Source organism: Gymnoscopelus braueri, assembly GCF_963280865.1.
Source record: "Gymnoscopelus braueri genome assembly, chromosome: 23".
In the NCBI taxonomy this organism is placed as follows: Eukaryota; Metazoa; Chordata; class Actinopteri; order Myctophiformes; family Myctophidae; genus Gymnoscopelus; species Gymnoscopelus braueri.
In genome coordinates, this window is record NC_137625.1 from 3,863,135 (window position 1) to 3,888,257 (window position 25,123).

Below are 25,123 nucleotides of genomic sequence, written 5' to 3' on the forward strand. Positions count from 1 at the left end.
TATTACCAAGAAGAAACGTCATTGGTTTGCCAGAGAAAATAAATGTATTCCCTTCCCTCCTCCACTGTAGGAAACCCAAGAGGGTTCAGTTAGTAGGTGTTAAAGAAGAGGCAACTGGTGGTGAGTGAGTGGGTAGCAGAGATGATGAATTACAAGATTAGCAGTGGTGTAAAAAGTACATTTACTCAAGTACTGTAGGCTACTTAAGTACAATTCTTCTGAAGTATTTTTCCTTTACTGGAGTATTTCCAATTTTTCTGTACTTTTACTGAAAACTTGCACTTATACTCCAGATGCAAATATTATACTTTTATTTGAAAACATTAGTTACTAGTTAGGCTATACTTTGTAGATTTTGATTGTTACAAAACATATATTAACCACTTCAGCCCTATAAATTTCGGCCATTTGAAAACTAATGCGTCGCATGGTGATGCATTGTGAGCTTGTAGATCTGCTAATTTTCAAAAGATTCCTATACATTTTGAAAACTTGTGAAATGGGACATTTTGCATAATGAGTGTATATATACTTTCTACTTTTGGCAGCTAGATTTGGATGAAAATACTTTTGTACTTTTACTCAAGTAAATGTTGATAATACTGGACTTTTACTTGTAACAGAGTAGGCATATTTCAGCATTGCAGTATTGATACTTTTACTCCCCCCTCCCCCCCCCCCACCCCAGGTGGACGTAGCCTTTAACGTGCACCAGCTTTACCAGAAGGACAGGACACCCTTTCCTGTCATCCATCCCGGGCAGATAAATTATTTCCACTGGCCTTTCTCAGTCAGTTCCTCAGGGCTATTCTTAAAGATGCGATGGATCGTGGAGCTGCTGTCCATTTACCCACAGTGTGTGAATATATTGGTCACCTGCAGCAGAGGAAAGAGATCAGAGGTCAACTGTTGCAGAGAGGTGGAAGAAGAACTCAGGAGGAGCGTTCTGGTGGAAAGAAGAACCACGTTTCATGCGAAAAACTGACTCCAGCAGCAGCGCGCCGTGGAACCCGGAGGATCAGGACCGAGCCGGTCCGTTTGGACCGACCGTTTTGATGCTTTTTTTTTTAAATCCCAGGATGGAGTGTTATTTATTTTACTGGACGTCTCACTTCACCGCGAAAATCCTCAGAATAACTTTTTTGGCAGGTTACTAATAATAAACCTATAGCCAAAAAAAATCCTGTAGGATTCTGATAGAAATATTAAATAAATATTAAAAATCCTATTTAAAATCTTATTTAAAATCATATAAAAAATCATAGATTGTGGAACAAATCTTATTGGATTGTTTGACTATATATAGGGAATTGGGAACTAATAACAGCCCCCCATTTTTTTTTTTTTTTTTACTTGTTAAATAAAAATGTAAAAAAAACCGAATCTAGGCCAGTGACTTTTTTAAAGTCAGATTAATTTCAAGCGGTATTTAAAATATATATATTTCATTTTATTATTTTGTATTTTCTTTTTTCTAAATCTCGTTGCCTCTCATGGGACTGAGGCATTCGTCACGTTGCCTGCTGCTTCGGAGGAAGATGGCGGAGACGGACGGCTCGGAGGTAAGGAACAGAACCATGGTGTGTGTGTGTGTGTGTGTGTGTGTGTGTGTGTGTGTGTGTGTGTGTGTGTGTGTGTGTGTGTGTGTGTGTGTGTGTGTGTGTGTGTGTGTGTGTGTGTGTGTCCTGCAGCCGGCCGGTACCGGCCGGCTGCAGGACACACACACACACACACACACACACACACACCTTTTTCCGACTGATATCTGACGATCCAATTACTTATTTTTCTTTCCTTTTACCGATACACAATTGTTCTGCACGTTTACATTCTGCTGATGCCGTGTAGGGCAGGCTACTCATGCAAGCTACAGCCTCCCTCCAAAAATAATAATACCGTCACGTCCAAAATGTCCTTAACGATATCTACTATTAAAGATGACCGTGACTTGATAGCCTTCATTCAATTTGTGCAAAATCAGTGAGTGTGTGTTGGACCGAGGAGCGCTGTCCTTGGTCCTGAAAGCGCTTCATGTGCATCTCGATCTTTGAGTTGATTCTACTCAGTGGTGGAAAGTAACTAAGTACATTTACTTAAGTACTGTACTTAAGTACAATTTTGAGGTAGTTGTACTTTACTTGAGTATTTCCAATTTCCAATACTTTTACTTCTACTCCACTACATCTCAGAGGCAAATATTGTACTTTTACTCCACTACATTTACTTGAAAACTTTAGTTACTAGTTACTTTTCAGAAATAAATTATGATATAATGAAACATACATTAAACCACTTTAAACCTATTTTATACCTAGGCTATTTGAAAATAGCCGATCTACAAGCTCACAACGCGTCGCATCGCGACGCGTTGTGAGCTTGTAGATCTGCTATTTTCAAATATTTAGTATACTACTTTTGGTACTTCAAGTACATTTTGATGCCAATACTTTTGTACTTTTACTCAAGTAAATTTTTAATTCTGGACTTTTACTTGTAACAGAGTATTTTTATATTGCAGTATTGGTACTTTTACTTAAGTAAAGAATTTGAGTACTTTTTCCACCACTGATTCTACTTAACATCAACGCTGTCTCACACAAAAAAAGTCACGATATGACTTTTGGGGAATATAAAACCATGCAGTGGTTCTCAAACATTTTCGTGCCAACTGCCAAGGACCCCTAAATTGATATGTATTTGACCGCGGACCCCCATCTGAAAATGTTTTGTGCCAGGGGCCCAGAAGAGAAGATTTGTGTTAAAAAAAAAAGATGTAGCCTACAAGCTCGCAGCGCAGCACGAAGTGATCTTGTACATCTGCTATTTTTTAAATAGTCAAGGTATAACATTTTGCTGGGGAACCCCCCAAAAGACCCTGGGGGTCCCCGGACCCCTATGAGAACCATTCTATGCTACTCCATTGCACGAGAGCGTCGCTTGCCGAAAGATCTACAAGCGATGAGACTCGTCGCGTCGTATAGCTTGTGGGTTTGTTCTTTTCGGCACAAGCGACAAGCGAATTGTCGGACTACATTTGATGTTTGTACTATTAATAGAAGAGCATCTTTTGGGCTTCTATGCCCCCTCACCCCTCCGTCTCATTTTGCAGCCAACTATAATAATCTATATATAGCCCAGCCCATGAATTAACTGATTCATTACAATTATGTTCAGCATCAATCTACAAGATCACATTAAATCACATCGTAATGTGTTGTGAGCTGCTTGCAGATCGGCTGTTTTCACTATTTTTGGAATACAGTTAAACAGTTTTTGATGGGAACCCCCCCAGGATTCCTGGGGGTCCCCAGACAGACCCTACTTTGAGAACCAATGTCACGATGTTTGCAATCCAAGAAGAGCATCATCATCATTGCTCCATCCATGTCTCTGATTCTCCTGCAGCTGTACGTGCTATTAGCGCAAGTGATTCTCAACCTGTGGGTCGGGACCTGGGGGGGGGGGGGAGTGAAGTGACAATTTAAGGACGTTTTTTAGAAATATTGAATACCATATAAATAAAAAATACTGCATCAAAAGTAAACAACAAACTATAAAAACTGGTCAAACATTGGCAAATAGTCAGATAATATAAGGAAGAGGCAAACATTGTGAAAAAAGACGATCTACAAGCTCACAATGGCGTTGTGAGCTTGTAGATCTGCTATTTTCACAATTTGTATCTGTGGAACCGAGTCAAACTAAATTGAATGCCTCAACTCCTATACATTCCAAGTACTTATCAGGGTGGGGGGTCCCCAGCTCAAATATGATTATTGTGGGGGGTCCCCAGCTCAAATATGATTATTTTAGGGGGTCCCCAGCCCACAGCTATAACAATCCTCCACCATCTCTCGCTCTCCCTCCTCTTTCCTCTCTAAAAGCGGCAGCAGCAGCAGCAGCAGTCCACCACTGGCGGCTCTCATCTCTCCCGGTCTGCCCAGCCCTCCTCCTTGCCTAAACCAGTGCCTACTGCCCACCACGCGCCGCCATGTGCCCCCCACGTGCCTCACGGGGCAGCCCACCACGCCACCTGCCCTGGTCGAGGCAAGATAGCCAAGTTCCTCAGCCCCGAAGAAATGACCTCCAGAGACTACTACTTTGACTCCTACGCGCATTTTGGCATCCACGAGGTAGGTATGCTGATTGGTTGATTGGTTGATTGGTTGATTGCATGGTTTATTGGTTGATTGCATGGTTGATTGATTGATTAGGCCTACAGTACAAGAATGTGAGTCTTTAAGAGTTGTAAAAAGCTAAAAAAAAGCTTGCACTGGAATCAGACAATCTCAAACTTATTTGGTGTAGAGTGGAAAAAGCAGGGGGCCTAAATAGAGCTCTGGGGCAGTCCGGTCAACAAAGTATATAGAGTTTAAGTGCAATGGCTATTTGTCAGTTGGTTTGGTTTTAGTCAGTCAAGACTTTGTTAGTTGAGTAGTTAGTGTGCTGGCCCGAGAGGGCAACTACACTATAGTCCTCGGGCGACTTCATTAGTGTGGTTGCCCGAAACGTCCAGTCAATCCCAAATTTGAATCACATGTCGAGGGTCGTGTATACTCAACGAATCCCCAAAAGCATTTCCACTTTTATCCCTAGCCACATATTATGCGCAAAATGTAACCGTTTGATCCAAAAACATGATTTTGGGGGGATCAATCCTCTCAAAATGAAATACAAGTGATCTCAGGAGTCATGTGACAATGTAAATGGCCTGTAAAATTAGTGAGAGGGGCCTATTTGGTCCGCAACCCACGACTCACGTCGGTGCAACCACACTTGCAATTTCCCAAAATTGCACCGTTCTAGTTGTTTCTATGCTTGTTTTCATGGACAGGTCTTGTAAACTCTAGTACATAATGAGTATACTTTCCACTTTTGGTACTTTAAGTACATTTTGATACCAATACTTTTGTACTTTTACTCAAGTACATTTTCTATTCCGGATTCCCACCACTGACCAAATATACCGGGAATGAGCCCAATATGTCTTTGTTCTTCCAGCCCAGATCAACTGGTGGTCCAGAAAAGCATGTCCCATCTGTACAGAACCAGACCAGAATCAAGCTGAAAGGCTCTACCCCAGTTAATGACCTTGATGATCTGGAGGGGTTAAAACTGGGAGGGAAAAAAAGGGAAAGAATGCGTTGGGGCATGTTAAATGATGTCCATATTTAGTATGTGGGTCAGGTTTCTGTCTGTGTAACTTCAGACGGGGGCGTGTCTGTCCTCAATAAAACCAGTGAACAGGAAGCATCAGTGAAAGTAGGATGTGAGGCGGTGCCAGTGGTGAGAGAAGTGCTGATATTTTTTACTTCAGTGAAAGTATCAATACCACAATGTAGAAATACTCGTACAAGTCTGGTGTTCAAAACATACTTGAGTAAGAGTACAAAAGTATTCGCATCAAAGTACACTTAGAGTACCAAAAGTAAAAGTACTCATTGTGCAGTATGTCCCATTTCACAAGTTTGTCATGTACAAAAATATTTGATAATAGCAGATCTACAAGCTCACAACACGTCGCTTTGCGACGTGTTGTGAGCTTGTAGATCGGCTACTTGCAAATAGCCTTGCAAATAGTATATATAGGGTTGAAGTGGTTAATGTGCAGTATGTTTTGCAATAATGTTCAAAATCTACAAAGTAACTAGTAACTAAAGTTTTCAAATCATTGTAGTGGAGTAAAAGTACAATATTTGTCTCTGAGATGTACTGTAGTGGAGTAGAAGTAAAAGTGTTGAAAATTGAAAATACTCCAGTATAGTAAAAAAAATACCTCAAAATTGTGCTTAAGTACAAGTACTTGAGTACATGTACTTAGTTACTTTACACCACTGGGCGGTGCACAGGGAGATGGGTGCCACCAGGTCTCAGAGGCCCTCATGTTAAAGACACTTCTATTTTGAGAGGTTTTGCTAACGTTTGCAGAGGCCTTTGGCCTAAATACTGCCTATAGTCCCTCTCTTCCATACGTACCTCAAAGGACCACTTCACCCATTTTACACCTATATTCATACTAATGCTCATTATAATATGGTACCATACATGATTTAGAGCAGGCAGTTCAGTTGTCAAACTTCTTTGTGCCAAGGACCCCCACATGTATATATATTGGGCCACGGACCCCCATCTGAATTTATTTTTGTACCAGGGACCCGATATTCTTTAAAACTTTTCAAAATGAGCAGATGTACAAGCTCGCAACGCAGCACAAAGTGAGCTTGTAGATCTGCATTTCGCCAAACGTGCCTTGCATGGAATGTAGTCACATGTTGAGATACACAAGTCATCATAATGTATATTATGCTCTGGTATATGGATTACGTAACGCAGCTTAAAGGAGTATAGTTCACCCCACACATTGCTTATTGTTTAATCTATTACAGTACACACCCCATGAAGCCTTGAAGTCATGGAGATTTTTTAGTTTGTTGTCGCATTCCTAAGCCAATAATTTGATGACCGGGTCATCGGTCAATAGGAGACACTAGGAGATTCTTCTGAGTCTTCTACCGGAGAATCCGCCGGTCAAAAACATGCGACAAAACCCAAAAAAATCTCCATGAATTCAAGGCTTCATGGGGTGTGTAATTGATAGAAAATACGTTTTTTGGGTGAACTACTCCTTTAAATTCACTGTCACTGCAGCAGAACCAGCTATTCTGACTGACATTTCTGATTCTCACACACACACACACACACGCACACTCACACGCACACACGCACATACACACGCACGCACATGCACACGCATGCACACACACACACACACACACACACACACACACACACACACACACACACACACACACACACACACACGCGCGCGCATTCACGCACACACGCAGGAGATGTTAAAGGACGAGGTGCGGACGCTGACCTACCGGAACGCCATGTACCACAACAAGCACGTGTTCAAGGACAAGATCGTCCTGGACGTGGGCAGCGGCACCGGCATTCTGTCCATGTTCGCCGCCAACGCCGGCGCCAAGCACGTGTACGGGGTGAGAGCCTGTCCCAAAGACACACAGAACGACACTCATAACACACATACATACATACATGCAGTGGTGGAAAAAGTACTCAAGTGTTGTACTTAAGTAAAAGTATCAATACTGCAATGGAGAAGTATAAGTACGGAATTAAAAATGTACTTGAGTAAAAGTACAAAAATATTGGTATCAAAATGTACTTGAAGTATCAAAAGTAAAAGTACTAAATTGTTTGAAAATAGCCGATCTACAAGCTCACAGTGTGTCGCATCGCGACGCGTTGTGAGCTTGTAGATCGGTATATTTTCAAATAGGCTAGGTATAAAATGGTTAATGTATGTTTCATAACGTAATAATTCATATTGCAAAGTAACTAGTAACAAAAGTTACTATCGCGAGGCATTGTGAGCTTGTAGATCGGCTATTTTCAAATGGCTGAAATGTATATAGGGCTGAAGTGGTTAATGTATGTGTTCTAATAATAATCAAAATCTACAAAGTAACTAAAGTTTTCAAGTAATTGTAGTGGAGTAAAGGTAAAAGAATTGCCTCGGAGATGTAGTGGAGTAGAAGTAAAAGTACTGAAAATTGGAAATACTCCAGTAAAGTAAAAACAATACCTCAAAACTGTACTTAAGTACAGCACTTGAGTAAATGTACTTCGTTATTTTACAGACATATGTCTAGAAATGTTCCTTCTCTGCGCTCCAGCACTGCTCTGACATTCATTCACAGCTAATATGTTTTACCAGCAGCCACGCCCACATTCCTGCATGATTTATAGGCTGTTATACTTATAGGCAGGACATTTTATTGAATTAGTAATCAAAACAGACATTACAGCAGCATCCGGAATGAGAGGACATTTGGATAGAGGAGAACAGTTTGATTAAATGTGACCTTTTCCATTTAATACCTGGTGTGAAGGTTATTCATGTGTGTAGGGTATCACATACCGTTCCTTATATGGAACGCATCGCACTGCCGCACGTTCTGAGCTTGTAGATCGGCTATTTTTGCTACTTTTGTGTGTCATAGAATGTCACACACGTAAGGGCATTAATTACGAAAAAATCACACCCAGTGTGAAGTGGGCGGTGTGGTCACAGTGGTCATCACAGTGATGGAAGAAGTGATGGAAGAAGTGATGGAAGAAGTGATGGAAGAAACCATAACTTAAAAAAAACACATTTATGTTTTTTTTAAAGTTATGGTTTCTTATATAGGGCTATGCACATGTGTCATGTTTCCCTAGCCAATCACAGTCCTGAATAGACTGTGATTGGCCAATCACGGTGCAGGGTTAGGGGGGTACATTTGTGGCCAATCACAGCGCAGGATTTGGTGTGCAAATATCCAAACCTCACATATAGGGGCGGTTTCACCGCCCAAAAAGTGAAAATACGGAAACAAGAGGTTTTCGTACAGTATATGCAATGTGGCCCTCTGGAGTGAGTGTGGAAATATAGTGTCCCTCTCCATCATTAAAGTTGCCCATCCCTGCTCTCAACAATGTAGTCGTTATGCCAATTGATGCCTCCCAACACACATTTCTGTGTTGTCACTGCTGTTGTGTCCTGACTCACCTGCCAGTGAGGAGCCAAGTTGTTTTGATTGATTGAATAATTTATCAGGCATCAATGCAAACAACACTTAGTCTAAAAGGATCACACAAAATAAAGTCCAGTGGACTTGTTTCCATTGAGGTCCTATATATTCAAGTTCCAAACTGACTAGTGTGATCTGGTTTTTGGTGTCCACCCTTGTACAAATACCCTGTTACAAGTAAAAGTCAGAAATTCAAAATGTACCTGAGTAAAAGTAAAAGAGTATTGGTATTAGAATGTACTTAAAGTACCAAAAGTAAAAGTACTCATTATGCAGAAGGTCCCAATTCACAAGTTTTCAAATGTATAAAAATAGCAGATCTACAAGCTCACAACGCGTCGCTTTAGATGGCTATTTTCAAATGGCTGAAATGTATATAGGTCTGAAGTGGCTTTGTAATAATAGTCAAAATCTACAAAGTAACTAGTAACTAAAGTGTTCAAATAATTGTAGTGGAGTACAATATTTGCCTCTGCGATGTAGAAGTAAAAGTACTGAACATTGGAAATACTCCAGTAAAGTAAAAATACCTAAATGTTTTACTTACATTACAGTACTTGTACTTGTACTACTCGAGTACATGTACTCATTGCTGTGTATCCTTGTGTCTGCAGATCGAATGTTCAAGCATATCTGAATATTCAGAAAAGATTATCAAGTCTAATCACCTTCACAATGGTAAGTGGCATGCTTTCCATCATCATCAACCCATCTGTCTACCTATTTCTGTCTGTCTAGTCCAGTGGATTCCAAACCTCTTAGCTCGAGACCAAAAAAAGAGAAATGTTATGTCTGCCCCGGGACCCAAACTAGTGAAAATAGCCGATCTATAGCTTGTAGATCTGCTATTTTCTCTATAGTTCTTAAAAACGTTTATTTTTTACGGATTTTTTTCTCATGAGATTATGTTTAAATCATGTTGGAATTCGTTTTTTCATTCATGAGCATTTGGGATTTTTTTTAAAGGGAAATGTAAAAAAAAAATTAGAAAAAAGTATTAAACCAAAATAAAGTGCTGTTTTCCTGCGACCCATACAAATTAGCCCGCAACCCGCAAATGGGTCCCGACCCACTGTTTGGGAAACAGTGGTCTAGTCTGTTTGTGCATGAAAAAAAAATCTGCATATAATTCACACCGCCATCATTATCTGTCACAGCTTGAATGGCAACTAGTTACCAAAAGCCAAATAACTATAATATCTGCCATGGATCAAAATGTGCTCAGTGTTCAGTGACTGCCTTGAACTTCACAGATGGTGTGCCGTGAAGATTTCTGATTAGCATTGTGATTGGTTTGGCTTTGGATTGACCCGGCTCATCACACTGTGTGTGTGTGTGTGTGTGTGTGTGTGTGTGTGTGTGTGTGTGTGTGTGTGTGTGTGTGTGTGTGTGTGTGTGTGTGTGGCTTTACCAATTCAGACCGGGAACGCATTTGTGGAACCACTTTATCCATATTTTAGACTTTGGCTATCAGGGATAATGCAAGCTCACAAAGTGACGCGCATGCTATGAGCTTGTAGATCTGCTAATAATTGTGGGGGTCCTTGACATGAAAAAGTTTGAGAACCACTGACTTCTAGCAACAGAAAACTGTTAGGATTTAGAAGACATTTGTAGAATCGGGTCCTCGGGTCCTTATGTCCATGTCTGTCCCCCCCCCCCGCCCCCCCCCCCCCTCCTGTTCCCTCCAGTCATTACCGTCTTCAAAGGCAAGGTGGAGGAGGTGGAGCTTCCTGTGGAGCAGGTGGACATCATCATCTCTGAGTGGATGGGCTACTGTCTGTTCTACGAGTCCATGCTGAGCACCGTCATCTACGCCAGGGACAAGTGGCTGGTACTATGGAGGGGAGGGGCTTAGGGACAAGTGGCTGGTACTATGGAGGGGAGGGGCTTAGGGACAAGTGGCTGGTACTATGGAGGGGAGGGGCTTAGGGACAAGTGGCTGGTACAATGGAGGGGGAGGGGCTTAGGGACAAGTGGCTGATACGATGGAGGGGAGGGGCTTAGGGACAAGTGGCTGATACGATGGAGGGGGAGGGGCTTAGGGACAAGTGGCTGGTACTATGGAGGGGAGGGGCTTAGGGACAAGTGGCTGGTACAATGGAGGGGGAGGGGCTTAGGGACAAGTGGCTGGTAAGATGGAGGGGAGGGGCTTAGGGACAAGTGGCTGATACGATGGAGGGGGAGGGGCTTAGGGACAAGTGGCTGGTACTATGGAGGGGAGGGGCTTAGGGACAAGTGGCTGGTACAATGGAGGGGGAGGGGCTTAGGGACAAGTGGCTGGTAAGATGGAGGGGAGGGGCTTAGGGACAAGTGGCTGATACGATGGAGGGGGAGGGGCTTAGGGACAAGTGGCTGATACGATGGAGGGGAGGGGCTTAGGGACAAGTGGCTGGTAAGATGGAGGGGAGGGGCTTAGGGACAAGTGGCTGGTACAATGGAGGGGGAGGGGCTTAGGGACAAGTGGCTGGTACGATGGAGGGGAGGGGCTTAGGGACAAGTGGCTGGTATGATGGAGGGGAGGGGCTTAGGAACAAGTGGCTGGTACGATGGAGGGGGAGGGGCTTAGGGACAAGTGGCTGGTACGATGGAGGGGAGGGGCTTAGGGACAAGTGGCTGGTACGATTGAGGGGGAGGGGCTTAGGGACAAGTGGCTGGTACGATGGAGGGGAGGAGCTTAGGGACAAGTGGCTGGTACGATGGAGGGGGAGGGGCTTAGGGACAAGTGGCTGGTACAATGGGTGGAGTGACAGGGGGCAGGGACGAGTGGAGTGGGGCTGGGGGCACTCTAGACCAGTGGTTCTCAAAGTGGGGTCCGGGGACCCCCAGGGGTCCTTGGAGGGGTCCCAGGGGGTCCCCAGCAAAAACAAGCTCAGTAGATCAGTCACTGGTATTTTTGAAAAATCTTGAAAGTGTTAATTTTTTTAAATTTTTTAACACAAATGTTCTCTTCTGTAGGTCCCACTAACTAAAAAACTAATCTGAATCCCTGGCACAAAAGTGGTCCGTGGTCAGATATATATTAATTTGGGGTCATTGACATGAAAACGTTTGAGAACTACTGCTCTAGACTTTAGAGAGCTAGGGGATGTGAATGCATGCGTGTGTGTGTGTGTGTGTGCGTGTGCGTGTGTGTGGCACACACACACACACACACACACACACACACACACACACACACACACACACACACACACACACACACACACACACACACTGCTGCAGAATGCTGTTGTTGCCCGAGGGTCTTTTGAACTGGGTAACTGTGGTTTTACATTACATGCCAGGTGTGAAGACAATGACCAGGATAGATTTCTGTTGCGCGTGTCAGTAGGTGTGTGTGTGTGTGTGTGTGTGTGTGTGTGTGTGTGTGTGTGTGTGTGTGTGTGTGTGTGTGTGTGTGTGTGTGTGTGTGTGTGTGTGTGTGTGTGCGTGTGCGTGCGTGTGTGTGTGTGTGTGAGAGAGTGGGAGGTGTGTGGGAGGTGTGCGACTCGCAAGAGAGTGTGCTAGAGTTTGCAGTATGTATGTACGTCGTGTAAGTGCGAGTGTGATTTTGTGGAGTGGTGCACAGCACGTGCAAGTGCACGTGTTTGTGAGAGAGAGAGTAGGCTGTGTGTGTGCGTGTGCATGTACAGTATTAACGTCAACTCTCTCTGTCTCTCTCTCTCTCTCTCTCTCTCTCTCTCTCTTTAGAAACCAGGTGGTCTGATGTTTCCTGACAGGGCAGCTCTGTACGTTGCAGCCATAGAGGACAGACAGTACAAAGACTTCAAAATACACTGTAAGAAACATTTTCGTGTGCTCACCATGGCAAGGGTTCCCAAACCTTTTTCAGGCTGTGACCCCCCCAAAATAATCATATTTGAACTGGGGACCCCTCGACCCTGACAAGCACTTGGAATTGTACATTTAGTTTGACTCAGTTCCACAGATAAATATTGTGAAAATAGCCAATCTACAAGCTCACAGTGCCAGGCGCTGTGAGCTTGTAGATTGGCTATTTTCACATGTTTACCTCTTTTCTATGTAATATTACGCAGATCCCCTGTATACACTTATACGGTTTGTTTACAGTTGTGTGAGAAGACAATGTTGCAAATTAAGCTAATCCTCTGGGGAACCCCCCAAAATCATTTGGGGACCGCCCTGTTGGTTCGCCAACTGGGGGTCTAGACCCCCAGTTGGGGAACCACTGCTCTATGGGAAATGGTGCATTAATGCCAAAGGAGACCTAACTCCTAACTCCTCCCCCATGACAGCCGGGGCGCCTGATGGAGGGGAAGGGAACTGGTTGGAATAACGTGTTCCTTCCACGCGCTACGTCCAACCAGGGGAACTCCCCCCTGTCAGGTGACAAGAAGGTCAGTTGGCTCTCATGCATTGAAGGAGGCATGAGCTCGGCCCTGGCCTCCCTAGGCTGGTGAGGGGAGTGTAGTGCCCAGGATCACTTAGAAAATTGGCACCGGGTGAAAAATGAGTCCTAATTATGCCAAAATATCTACTCTACATTCAGAACTCATCCTTTCTGCATGGAGTGGAGGCGAGGTAGAGATAAAAATAAATAAAAACTGTATGTCATCATCATCTCTAATGATATGAGCTATCAATCGACGAGCACATAAAAGGATGAGCCAACAAATGGCTCATCCTTTAAAGGATGAGCCATTTGTTGGCTCATCCTTTTATGTGCTCGTCGATTGATGAATGGCCAGAACTAAGGGCAATTCTTTACACAGCTTTATACTGAGAAGAATGCCATCCCCCCATCTGACGAACTTCACTGACAGTGGTCTCCACTCGATTAATTAGTTTGTTTTCCAGTTCAGGTAAAAAAATAAAAAATAAACTACAGCAGGGCAAGAACAGGGCAGGCAGCATAAGACAGCTGCCCTCATAGTACACCATGATGTAAGCAACGCAGCTGCATTTAATCAAATTAATGAAGGGTTTGTACACTTGCACTTAACCCATCGGGTGCCCGAATTTTATAATAACAGATTACGTTCGGTGCCAGAAATCTCACCGTTGCGCTGCGCTGTGCTGTTTAAAGCTGTAGACCCCACGACGAGCAATCCATGAAAAACAATGCATGTGTGCAGCAGGGTGCGCGATGGTCCTGGCTAAAGCCTGGAACAACAACATGTCTCACGCGAGTCACCATTGCAGAGCGATCGCGCATCGTTCTGCCCACTGTAAAAAGTTAAGGAGATACAGAGGTTTTTTAGCAAGGAGATAGAATGGAAGCGGATGGGAGCCATATTTTTTGGCACGGTGATCCATCTGTCCCTTACTTCTTAGAGTGTTCATGGGTGATTCCAGGGCTGCGCTAGCCCCCCCCCCTTGTGGAAAAAAACCAAAAAACCAAAAAGGTAAAAAAAACATATATTCTTTGGCACTCATCGTCACTTCACACAATGTGTTAATTAGAGCTGATGAAAACTATGGTGTGTGGTAAAACATTTCAGATACCTATAATAATTGTATTGAAAAGACTATGACAAATCAAAATTTGCTGTCAACCAGTGTTGATCCAAATCAACACTGGTTCAGGGTCTTGCTCAAGGACACTTGGTCAGGCAGCCATAGGAGGAGCCGGTCCCCAGATGGCCCTGTGCTGATGGCCCTGTGCTCAGTGTGCTGTCTGTCACACCGTGGGTTTGGGTTTCTCTGCATGGTGGCAGCGTGTCCTCAGCACAGCGGCCCCAGGGTTTGGCCGTGAGACAAAGACACAGAAAGGAGTTCAAGTAGGGATGGAGAGAGAGAGAGAGAGAGAGAGAGAGAGAGAGAGAGAGAGAGAGAGAGAGAGAGAGAGAGAGAGAGAGGATAGAATGTCTTCTGGTGGTGTTTTCAACCCAATGCCGAGGAGGGATACCCAATGAAAGGCTGCCAGGTTTGGAGGTGGAGGTGGAGGAAGTCTATTTCAGGAGGCAGCAGACAGACACACACACACACACAGGCGTGTGAGCGCACGCACGCACGCACGCACACTCGCTCGCTCGCTCGCACACACACACACACACACACACACACACACACACACACACACACACACACACACACACACACACACACACACACACACACAGGGGCGTAGCACCAAATTCTGGGCCCTGGGGACCAAGATTCACTGTGGGCCCCCCTATGATTTATTTTCTTTAAAAAATACAAAAAAATATATATATATATATATATTTTTTTTGGGGGGGGGGGGGGGCCCTAGTAACTCAGTCCCACTTACACCCCCCCTGTGACGCCCCTGCACACACACACACACACACACACACACACACACACACACACACACACACACACACACACACACACACACACACACACACACACACACACACACACACACACACACACACACACACACACACACACACGCGCACACACACACAGTAGTGGAAGGGTTACTCTCATTTTATTTTATCAATACTATAATGTAGAAATACTCTGTTACAAGTAAAAGTCTGGTATTCCAAATGTACTTGAAGTACCAAAAGAGTAATAGTACTCATTATGCAAGTTTGTGTATAACATTGGCTATTTGAAAATATCTGATCTAAAACCTCACAACGCGTTGCGAGCTTGCAGATCTGCTATATTCATGTTTTATACAAGTTTAAATAGGGCTGAAGTGGTTGATGTATATTTTGTAATAATACTCTAAATCTGAAAAGTAACTAGTAACTAAAGTTTTCAAATAATTGTAGTGGAGTAAAAAGTACAATATTTGCCTCTGAGATGTGGAGTAGAAGTAAAAGTATAAAAAATAATACAGTAAAGTAAAAATACCTAAAAATTGTACTTATACTTGAGTATGTGTACTTAGTTACCTTCCACCACTGCTTGCACAGACACACACACACGCACACACACACACACACACACACACACACACACACACACACACACACACACACACACACACACACACACACACACACACACACACACACACACACACACACACACACACACACAGAGGGAGAGCGATTCGTCTTGGCAGAAGGTTTAAGATCTCAGCTATCACGCTTGGCAACCAACAGGGAGAGGAGACAGAACCCTGCAGTGTGAAAAGACTCCATACTGAAATCTCCCTGGTCCCCACTAGAGAAATGGATAAGATTCAGGGTGGGGTTATACGGTTTTAGAGGTTAGGTTTATGGGTTAGGGTGGAGTTATGCCTGATTTAAACCTAGTTGCGCATTGGTGTTTGCACCTTTAAATAGCCGTATTAGCCGATCTATACGTTCACAACGCAAACTTGCGTGTGAACTTGTGTTGTGGGCGCGCTCCGGGGACCCCCAGGGGTCCTTGGCGTGGTACCAGGGGGGTTCCCAGCTAAATAAGTTAATGTAGCGTCACAATCATTTTAACCACTTTAACCAAAAATAGCCGATATACAAGCTCATAGCACGAGTGCCGCGCTATGAGCATATACATATACTATACATGTATTTAAACTTTTTAAAGCCAACATTTGTAACTCAAATCTTTGCTTCTGGGGGTCCCTGGAACTAAATATTTTGAGATGGGGGTCTGCGGCCAAATACATATAATCTTTGTTGTTTGGTTGCTATATCAGTGTTGCTCAAACGTTTTCCATGTCAAGGACCAACACATTTATATGTATTTGGCCGCGGACCCCCATCTCAAAATGTGTAGTTCCCAAAACCCCCAGAGGCAAATATTGCAGTAAAGAATGTTCTCTTTAAAACATATATATATATTCAAAGATATGCAATAAATAGCAGATCTACAAGCTCTGTGACGCGCTATGAGCTTGTACAGTATATCTGCTATTTTTTTGAATAGCCAAAGAAATGTTAAAATGACACAGATGCGTTCTCTGTCTTAATGGATTAAGACGCTCAATTTGGAGGAGGCGTTGTTTCCTTTTATCCATGATTGATGTCTGCCGTGTCCGACAAATCAACTGTATTGTATGTAACAATGTTCTGCCGTCTACAGGCACTTTGTAACTGGCTGTTTTCCTATTGTCTGACTGCACTGGCAGTGTTGTTTATGTCCTTTGTACAAAGGCATTATGTACTTCTGTTTATGTGGGACATAAATACATATTTCAAATGTGTTCACAGGGTGGGAGAACGTGTACGGCTTTGACATGAGCTGCATTCGCAACGTAGCCATCAAAGAACCCCTGGTGGACGTGGTTGACCCCAAGCAGGTGGTTACCAACTCCTGCCTACTAAAGGTGAGTGTGTGTGTGTGTGTGTGTGTGTGTGTGTGTGTGTGTGTGTGTGTGTGTGTGTGTGTGTGTGTGTGTGTGTGTGTGTGTGTGTGTGTGTGTGTGTGTGTGTGTGGGGGTGGGTGGGTGGGTGTGTGTGTGTGCGTGTTGCTCATGTTGCCTAGTCGCTTCTTTTGGGCTTGTTTTCATAGACCTGGTTGCTTGTTTCTCTCGCAAAATCTGCCAACACTGGCTTTGAGATGTGTGTGTGTGTGTGTGTGTGTGTGTGTGTGTGTGCACATTTAAAACCACATAAGCCCTACAACATATAGTGGAAATAAACGATCAACAAACTTACAAACGCGCCAAAAACTGCTATTTTCGCTATTTTTGGAAAACTTCCTTAAGCCTCTTTAGTTTTGAAACTCGAGAAAAATGGACCCAAATGGCCCGTGTTTTACTGTGCAGGCACTCTGTCCTTACACAGACATATTAAAATACAAAAAATAGTGTGTGATATTAATCAACCAGCCAGCCTCTATCTCTGCACTGTCTGTTGAGCCCATTCATTGTCCAAATAATAAAAGTCTCATCTGGTCTCTGGGCCAGTAGCCTTATCACTAGGTCGCCTGTCTTTCATCTCAGAAATCAACTGCATATTAGAACCGCGGCCTCTCGCTACCTCTTTCAATATCTTTGTTTCTTTATTGTCATTGCTTTTTTTTCTCCACACCTCATATTCTTCCATTTCTATACAAATGTATTGTGCTATTATGAGTTCGCCGCTGCTGCTTCATTGTTCTTTGTTTTCGCCGCCTCTGTCATATCCCTTTTATGATAATTTCCACTTCTACATCACCCTTTTCCTCTTAACCTTTCACTCATATCTGTTTCTCTCGTCTCTCTCTCTCTCCCTCTCTCTCTCTCATTCTCTGTCAAGCCTCAGTGATGTGTGTGAATAGGTTTTTAGCACTTTGAAGTGATTCTGAAATGTCACACACATTGAGTCACTGCTGGAAATCAATGGGCCTCTCCTCCATCTCAATAGACTTTGTCCTGATTTGAAAGCTGTGTTGATGTCCTTTTCTCTTTATTTCTTCTTTCTTTTTGTGGGGGGTTGCCTTAGTTCTAAGGCATTGGTTGACGTCTGACTAGGCTGTCTATTGCTGTGCCAAGTCACCATCCGTAGTGTCGTTTGTAAAAATGTATCAAAAGCCTGGACCAGGCACATAGGTTGCATATTAGCTTCTGGCCAGAAAACAGATGCAATGCATCCGTTTCATGTTTTTTTTAACATGTAACAATGTAATATATTTGTATTGTCCCTGACAAAAAAACAAACCCATCCTCCTTTTGTCAGTCAGTCAGTCAGTCAGTCAGAAAGAATAATTCACTCAGGCACTCATAGCTCACACACCGAAATGACACATATATGTCCAGCCTGTCCTTTCCTCTTAATGACATTTTGTCCTGGTGTCACAGGGAAGGACAGTGATGTTTAATCATATAACTTGTCACACTGAGGCTCCATCTGGGCAAGAACAACAGGTTGCACTTTATAATCCCCGTCGGCTGGCTGGTAATGGTAAGGCTATAGGGTAAGGTTTCATTTTATTGTCCCACAGGGGACATTTATCTTGGACACAGTGCTACTGTCTGTTGCTTCTCATAAAAAAATAATAAAAACAAGTAGTGTTAGACACGATGCTGGGCATTTACTTCACATATAATAATAATAATAATAATGTAATAAAAAATTCAAAAACATCTTAAACATTTAATAGATATTGGACTATTAACACACAACATGAACTCTAGCAACCCTATTCGGGGGTGAATGTTTGGTGAAAATAGCAGATCAACAAAGCTCACTCTTGTAGATTGGCTATTTTCAGCAAATAAGAGGGGGCCAGTATGGAGCCCTGGAGGACACCGGTCAACTAGTATAAAAGTGGTTAAAATGAAACTGTAAGAATTAAAGTGCTACGTTCTTATTTATTGCACAAAGATTTAAAAGAGTTCAGCATTTGTGTATCTAATATTATTGGTACAACATAAATGTGATCTGTTTGCTGACTCCATACAATTATTACATATTCACCTAATTGCATTTATTTGAGATAATTGCGCACCTACACACCTGTCACCAACCTTTGAGGTGTGCCTTCTTCTAATATATTTGGTATTAATAGTATAGCATGATTAAATATGTCAGCCATTTCTTGATAGATTTAAGTCATTTGTCATATCTGCCCTGTGAAATCTTTGTCATAATCAATTTGGGGGTCCTTGACTTGAGAATGTTTGAGAAACACTGGTGTAGCCAACTTCAGCTTTTGAACACTTGGACAACTTTTTTTTTTCAAACGTGACCGAGTGGGTATTTTGAATGCTTGTAGCATTTTGTAGAATCTCCACGATGCTGCCAGTGTTCAGCGTCTCCAGAGGAGATATAGTCAGTGGTGTAAAGTAACTAAGTACATTTACTCAAGTGCTGTACTTAACACATTGAATGCCAAAAACGGTCCGGACCGTTTTTGAGGGTCCAAACGAGAAGTGCCGAAAACGGTCCGGACCGTTTTTGACCCAATTCTATTTTTATACATGTGGGCCACGTGGGGCGCTAAAACGAAACTTTGACATCACCCAAGCAGTTTCTGAGAAGAAGAGGCTGGATGTGGCTCCATGTCAAAAATCCTTCCGGTCGGCGTTTTCAATGTTATCTCCTTGATTAAAAGCTTAATATCTCCATTTCTTTTTAATGTGGTGGAAACGAGCCGTTTTCGATCGGCGATCACGCTGCAATGGAGGGTCGCGTTGGAAATATTATTGTTCCAGGCGTTAGTCGGGACCCTCCGCCGTCTCGCACGCACGCTTTGTTTACATGCACTTCCGCGTCAGGGCTTCTCACAGCACGAAATGTATAACGCAAGTGGATGGAAGAAATGCTGGCACTCAACGTATAATATTTTAATAAACCTCTGGCACCCAATGTGTTAAGTACAATTTTAAGGTATTTTTTACTTTACTTGAGTTTGCAATTCTCCGTACTTTTACTTCTACTCCACTACATCTCAGAGGAAAATATTGTACTTTTACTCCACTACAATTATTTGAAAACCTTAGTTACTAGTTACTTTGTAGACTTAGATTATTATTATTACACAACATGAACCACTTCAGCCCTATATACATTTCAGCCAAATGAAAATAGCTAATCTTCAAGCTCACAATGCGTCACGATGCGACACATTGTGAGCTTGTAGATCTGCTATTTTCAAATGATGTTATACATTTTATACATTTGAAAACTTGTGAAATGGGACAGTCTGCATAATGAGTACTTTCTACTTTTGGCACTTTATGTACATTTTGTTACCAATACTTTTGTACATTTTGTTACAAATACTTTTGTACTACTACTCAAGTAAATTTAGAATTCTGGACATTTTACTTGTAACAGAGTATTTCTACATTGCAATACTTTTGGACACGGGGCAACTTATTTTTTTTGCAAACGTGACTGAGTGGGTATTTTGAATGCTTGTAGCATTTTGTAGAAACTCCACGATGCTGCCAGCCAGCGTTCAGCATCTCTAGAGGAGATATAGTGTGATGTTTTATCACTCATTTTTTGAGTGATTCAGCATGGTGTGCTGTGTTGAACTTGCTGCTCTCGCACTGAGGAGGTAGGTGTTGAATGCAAAACATTCAGTGCTTGAAGTTGAGCTCGATATAGAAGCAAGTGGGTGACTGTGCGCGCCCGCACACGCACACACACACTCTCACTTGTTGTCTAGGGAAACGGAGGCGGCCTACACCCTTACAGCATGTACTGAGAGCTGTGTACCACACACACACACACACACACACACACACACACACACACACACACACACACACACACACACACACACACACACACACACACACACACACACACACACACACACACACACACACACAGAGATCAACTACTAACACAAGACATACTATGTCCCTCCTTTCCCTACGACACCCTGGCCAAAGCATCCTAGAGCATTGGTTCTCAAAGTGGGGTCTGGGGACCCCCAGGTGGTTCAAGGGGGTCCCCGGCAAAATGAGGAACAGTTTAACAACTTAAGCGCTATTTTAATACGACACATTGTGAGCTTGTAGAACGGCTATTTTCAAATGGCCGAAATGTATATAGGGCTGAAGTGGTTAATGTATGTTTTGTAATAATAATCTACAAAGTAAACTAGTAACTGAAGTTTTCAAATAATTGTAGTGGAGTAAAAAGTATTTGCCTCTGAAGTTTAGTAGTAGAAGTAAAAGTATTGAAAATTGTAAATACTCAAGTAAAGTACAAATACCAAAATTTTACTTAAGTACAGTACTTGAGTAAATGTACTTAGCTACTTTACACCACTGAATGTTCGGTCCCTATACTCTGAACCTTTGTATCTCAGGAGGTGGACATCTACACGGTGAAGAGCGAGGACCTGTCCTTCACCTCGGCCTTCTGTCTGCAGATCCAGAGGAACGACTATGTCCACGCTCTGGTCACATACTTCAACATCGACTTCACCAAGTGTCACAAGAAGACGGGCTTCTCCACCGGTGAGCAGTGGTGGTAAAATGTTGAAATACCACTGTTACGAGTAAAAGTCCGGAATTCAAAATGACTCATTGTGCAGAATGTCCCATTTCACAAGTTCAAAATGTATGAACTATCCCTTTAAGAGTTATGTTATGTTCCCCTCAGCCTTGTGTTTAGCGTTATACATTATATTCCATGCAGCTCCGGATGCACCCAACACTCACTGGAAGCAGACCGTCTTCTATATGGAGGATTATTTGACGGTCAAAAAGGGAGAGGAGATCTTCGGCAGCCTCACGGTCAGACCCAACGAGAGGAACGTGGTAAGAGGAACATCTTCCGCATGGAATCAAATAATCATCGACACGGGGTCACGGGCATGTTTTGGGGAAAACTGAACGGGTTGTTTTATCAAGCTCATCGTCCATTTTCAGCACACAAATAAAATATAGTAGTAGTATAATGATAATTCAGTTAAACATGCTGCGCACATTCTATTCTTATCAATTACATTAAAGGGCTGTCCACACCAAAAATGATAACTGCATACCTGTATACTATAGTAGGCCTATTCATTTTTTACCATTATTTTAAGCATTGTAAAATAGCCGATCTACAGTATAAGCTCACAACACGTCGTGATGCAACATGTTGTGAGCTTGTAGATCTGCTATTTTCAAAAATGTTCACGACACTCTTGTATGACGAAGTTATTAAGCTATTAATTTGCCAACTAAATGTGGCGATACAACTTAGCCCCTTTTCCACTACAGGACTGGAACCAGAACTTTCCAGAACCCAGAACTCTTTGGAGTTCTGGGTTCTGGAAAGTTCTGGTTCCACCTTTGTAGTGGAAAAGGGGCTAAGGTTTGGGTTTCTGCCCGACAGCAATGTTTTCTGGTTGTTATAGTTCTAGAAGAAAGTGAACGTGGCGTCACACCATTGGAAGTAATAGCGCGCAGAACCCAACAAGGCAGCCCCCATCCATTGAGTTCAATGGAGAGGTGGCGCCATCTTGTGTTCTGTTCCACTTTCTTGATAGTAAAACGATGATATGTCATATATCATATATCATATGTTTATATGCAGTGGTGGAAAGTAACTAAGTACATTTACTTAAGTACTGTACTTAAGTACAATTTTGAGGTAGTTGTACTTTACTTGAGTATTTCCAATTTCCAATACTTTTACTTCTACTCCACTACATCTCAGAGGCAAATATTGTACTTTTACTCCACTACATTTACTTGAAAACTTTAGTTACTAGTTACTTTTCAGAAATAAATTATGATATAATGAAACATACATTAAACCACTTTAAACCTATTTCATACATAGGCTATTTGAAAATAGCCGATCTACAAGCTCACAACGCGTCGCATCGCGACGCGTTGTGAGCTTGTAGATCTGCTATTTTCAAATATTTAGTGCTTTTACTTTTGGTACTTCAAGTACATTTTGATGCCAATACTTTTGTACTTTTACTCAAGTAAATTTTTAATTCTGGACTTTTACTTGTAACAGAGTATTTTTATATTGCAGTATTGGTACTTTTACTTAAGTAAAGAATTTGAGTACTTTTTCCACCACTGTTTATATGTGCTCTTTTTTGTAATGTTGCATGTTTTCTGTATGGGGACTCCGGATGAAAATTTGCATTCTTGCTAAATCCGGTGTATTTACACAGCATTTTATCTGTGGTCAGGTGTTCATTAAATATGCTCTGTCCCGTCCAAATAAACATGTCAATAAATAGTAAATATATTAATAGTTATCCTTCTTGGTGTGGACTGGACAGCCCTTCATTCTGTCCAGTGGTGGAAAGTAAACTGAGTACATTTACTCAAGTACGGTACTTGAGGTACTTTTACTTTACTGGAGTATTTCCAATTCTTTATACTTTTACTTCTACTCCACTACATCTCAGAGTCAAATATTGTAGTTTTACTCCACTACAATTATTTGAAGACTTTAGTTACCAGTTACTTTTTGTAGATTTAGACTGTTATTACAAAACATACATTAATCGCTTCAGCCCTATTTAAACGTCGGCTATTTGAAAAAGCTCACAACGTGTATAGATCAGCTATTTTCAAAAGATTTTTTATGCATTTATACATATTACATGCAAATCCGAAACGGGACATTCTGCATAATGAGTACTTTTACTTTTGGTACTCTTAGTAGTATATTTTGATGCCAATACTTTTACTCAAGTAAATTTTGATTACCGGACTTTTACTTGTAACAGGGTGTTTCTACATTGCAATATTGATATACATAAGTATAACATTTGTCCTGCAGCGTGACCTGGAGTTCACCCTGGAACTCGACTTCAAAGGGCAACTGTGCGAGGCGGCCATTTCCCACGACTACAAAATGCGATAAGGAACCCTTAAAGCCACGATATCAACCTCCCCCTCACCCCCTTCCAGACGACCCTGAACAGAGGGGAGGGGGGGGGGGCCTGTGGCCTGCGAGGACACAGGCTCTCAAAGAAGCATTCCTATTGGCTGCTGAGTGTCCTCAGACACATCAGGACGAGGTCACGCCAGCACCTACGATGTGATGTCATCGGAATACGCCAAGAAACTACGAGCAATATAATGCCATCAACTCTACTAACTCCTCGACTGCCTTGGGAAACATCAGCTGAATGTAATATCCTAAAGGAACTTGATTTTCCTCGCAAAGATTCAATTACTTTGACCATAAAACGGTGAAAGTATACTTCCTGTATAATAGTAGACGTTAGGGCTGGGCAATATATCGATATATACGTATATATATATCGATCAGGATATGAGACTAGATATTGTCTGGGATTGTTGGGATATCGTAATATTGTGATATGGCGTAAGTGTTGTCTTTTTCTGGTTTTAATCACTTAAAGCCTTATTTTATACTTTTAAAACTTTTTTTTCTCCAGAAATAGCGAAAACTGACGATCTTCAAGCTCACAACACAAACACGAGTAGATCGGCTATTTTTTTTGCTTTTTTGGGAGAATATTTGAAAAATGTAAAAGAAAATTGATATTAGTGATAAAATGTGATTGTGTCCATATCGCCCAGCTCTAGTGAATGCCAAGTTGTAAAGTACTGCCCTCATTTCAACAGGGTGACAGCACGGTCGTTGTGTATTTAGATTTGTATTTGTACCCAAGTTTCACTGTATATTTGAATACCTTCCAAAATGAACGTTTTCACAATGTGAAATTCAGAACATTCGTGGACAAAATGCAGCGTCGCATGTGCAATTCGGCAAGCCGCGAAACCCGGCAAAGTGCGCCAGGGGCCTCGCGTGTTCACGCTCGTTTTAATCGTTTGCATGTGAAAGCTGTCGTCGACAAGCCGACTCCAGAAAAGATGCTACTGTAAATGTAAGTGATTTTAGAGTCGCTGTCGGGTGGAAACCTTGTATGTCCAAAACCATAACTTTATTTTCGGGAAATGGGAAAAAAAATGTATAATAACTGCGTTCCAATGGATCCAGTGTAGTTATTAAATATCTATAAAATCCACTCACTATTTTGGGCCTCATTATAGGCAAAAACGTTCAAAAAATAGCAAAAACAGCATACTGTATCTCACATTGTGAGCTTGTAGATCGGCAATTTTTGCTACTTTTCGACACAGTCATAGGGCATTAATCTATGAAAAAAGAAAACCATGGAATCACAAGGTTTATGCTGGACAGCGACATTGTGTTTTACGTTGACTGAAGATTATTCAGAAGTAACTGTGG

The 25,123-nt window shown here is 42.2% G+C and overlaps 1 protein-coding gene across 3 annotated transcripts; it reads left to right on the plus strand.

Annotated features, from left to right (window-relative positions):
• Nucleotides 1-1,493: 1,493 nt before the first annotated feature.
• On the plus strand, nt 1,494-23,764 carry prmt8b (protein arginine methyltransferase 8b; the record flags this gene model as incomplete). Of its 3 annotated transcripts, none has more annotated exons than XM_080421818.1 (10): nt 1,494-1,562; nt 3,897-4,133; nt 6,849-7,004; nt 9,215-9,278; nt 10,292-10,434; nt 12,294-12,381; nt 16,706-16,821; nt 21,246-21,396; nt 21,578-21,699; nt 23,681-23,764. In XM_080421818.1, the coding sequence occupies 10 exons, from the start codon at nt 1,494-1,496 to the stop codon at nt 23,762-23,764; spliced, it is 1,230 nt and encodes a 409-aa protein (XP_080277944.1). The 3 variants fall into 3 exon arrangements, with proteins under 3 accessions (XP_080277944.1, XP_080277945.1, XP_080277946.1); XM_080421819.1 differs by having other exon boundaries at nt 3,900-4,133; XM_080421820.1 differs by having other exon boundaries at nt 3,903-4,133.
• Nucleotides 23,765-25,123: the final 1,359 nt, after the last annotated feature.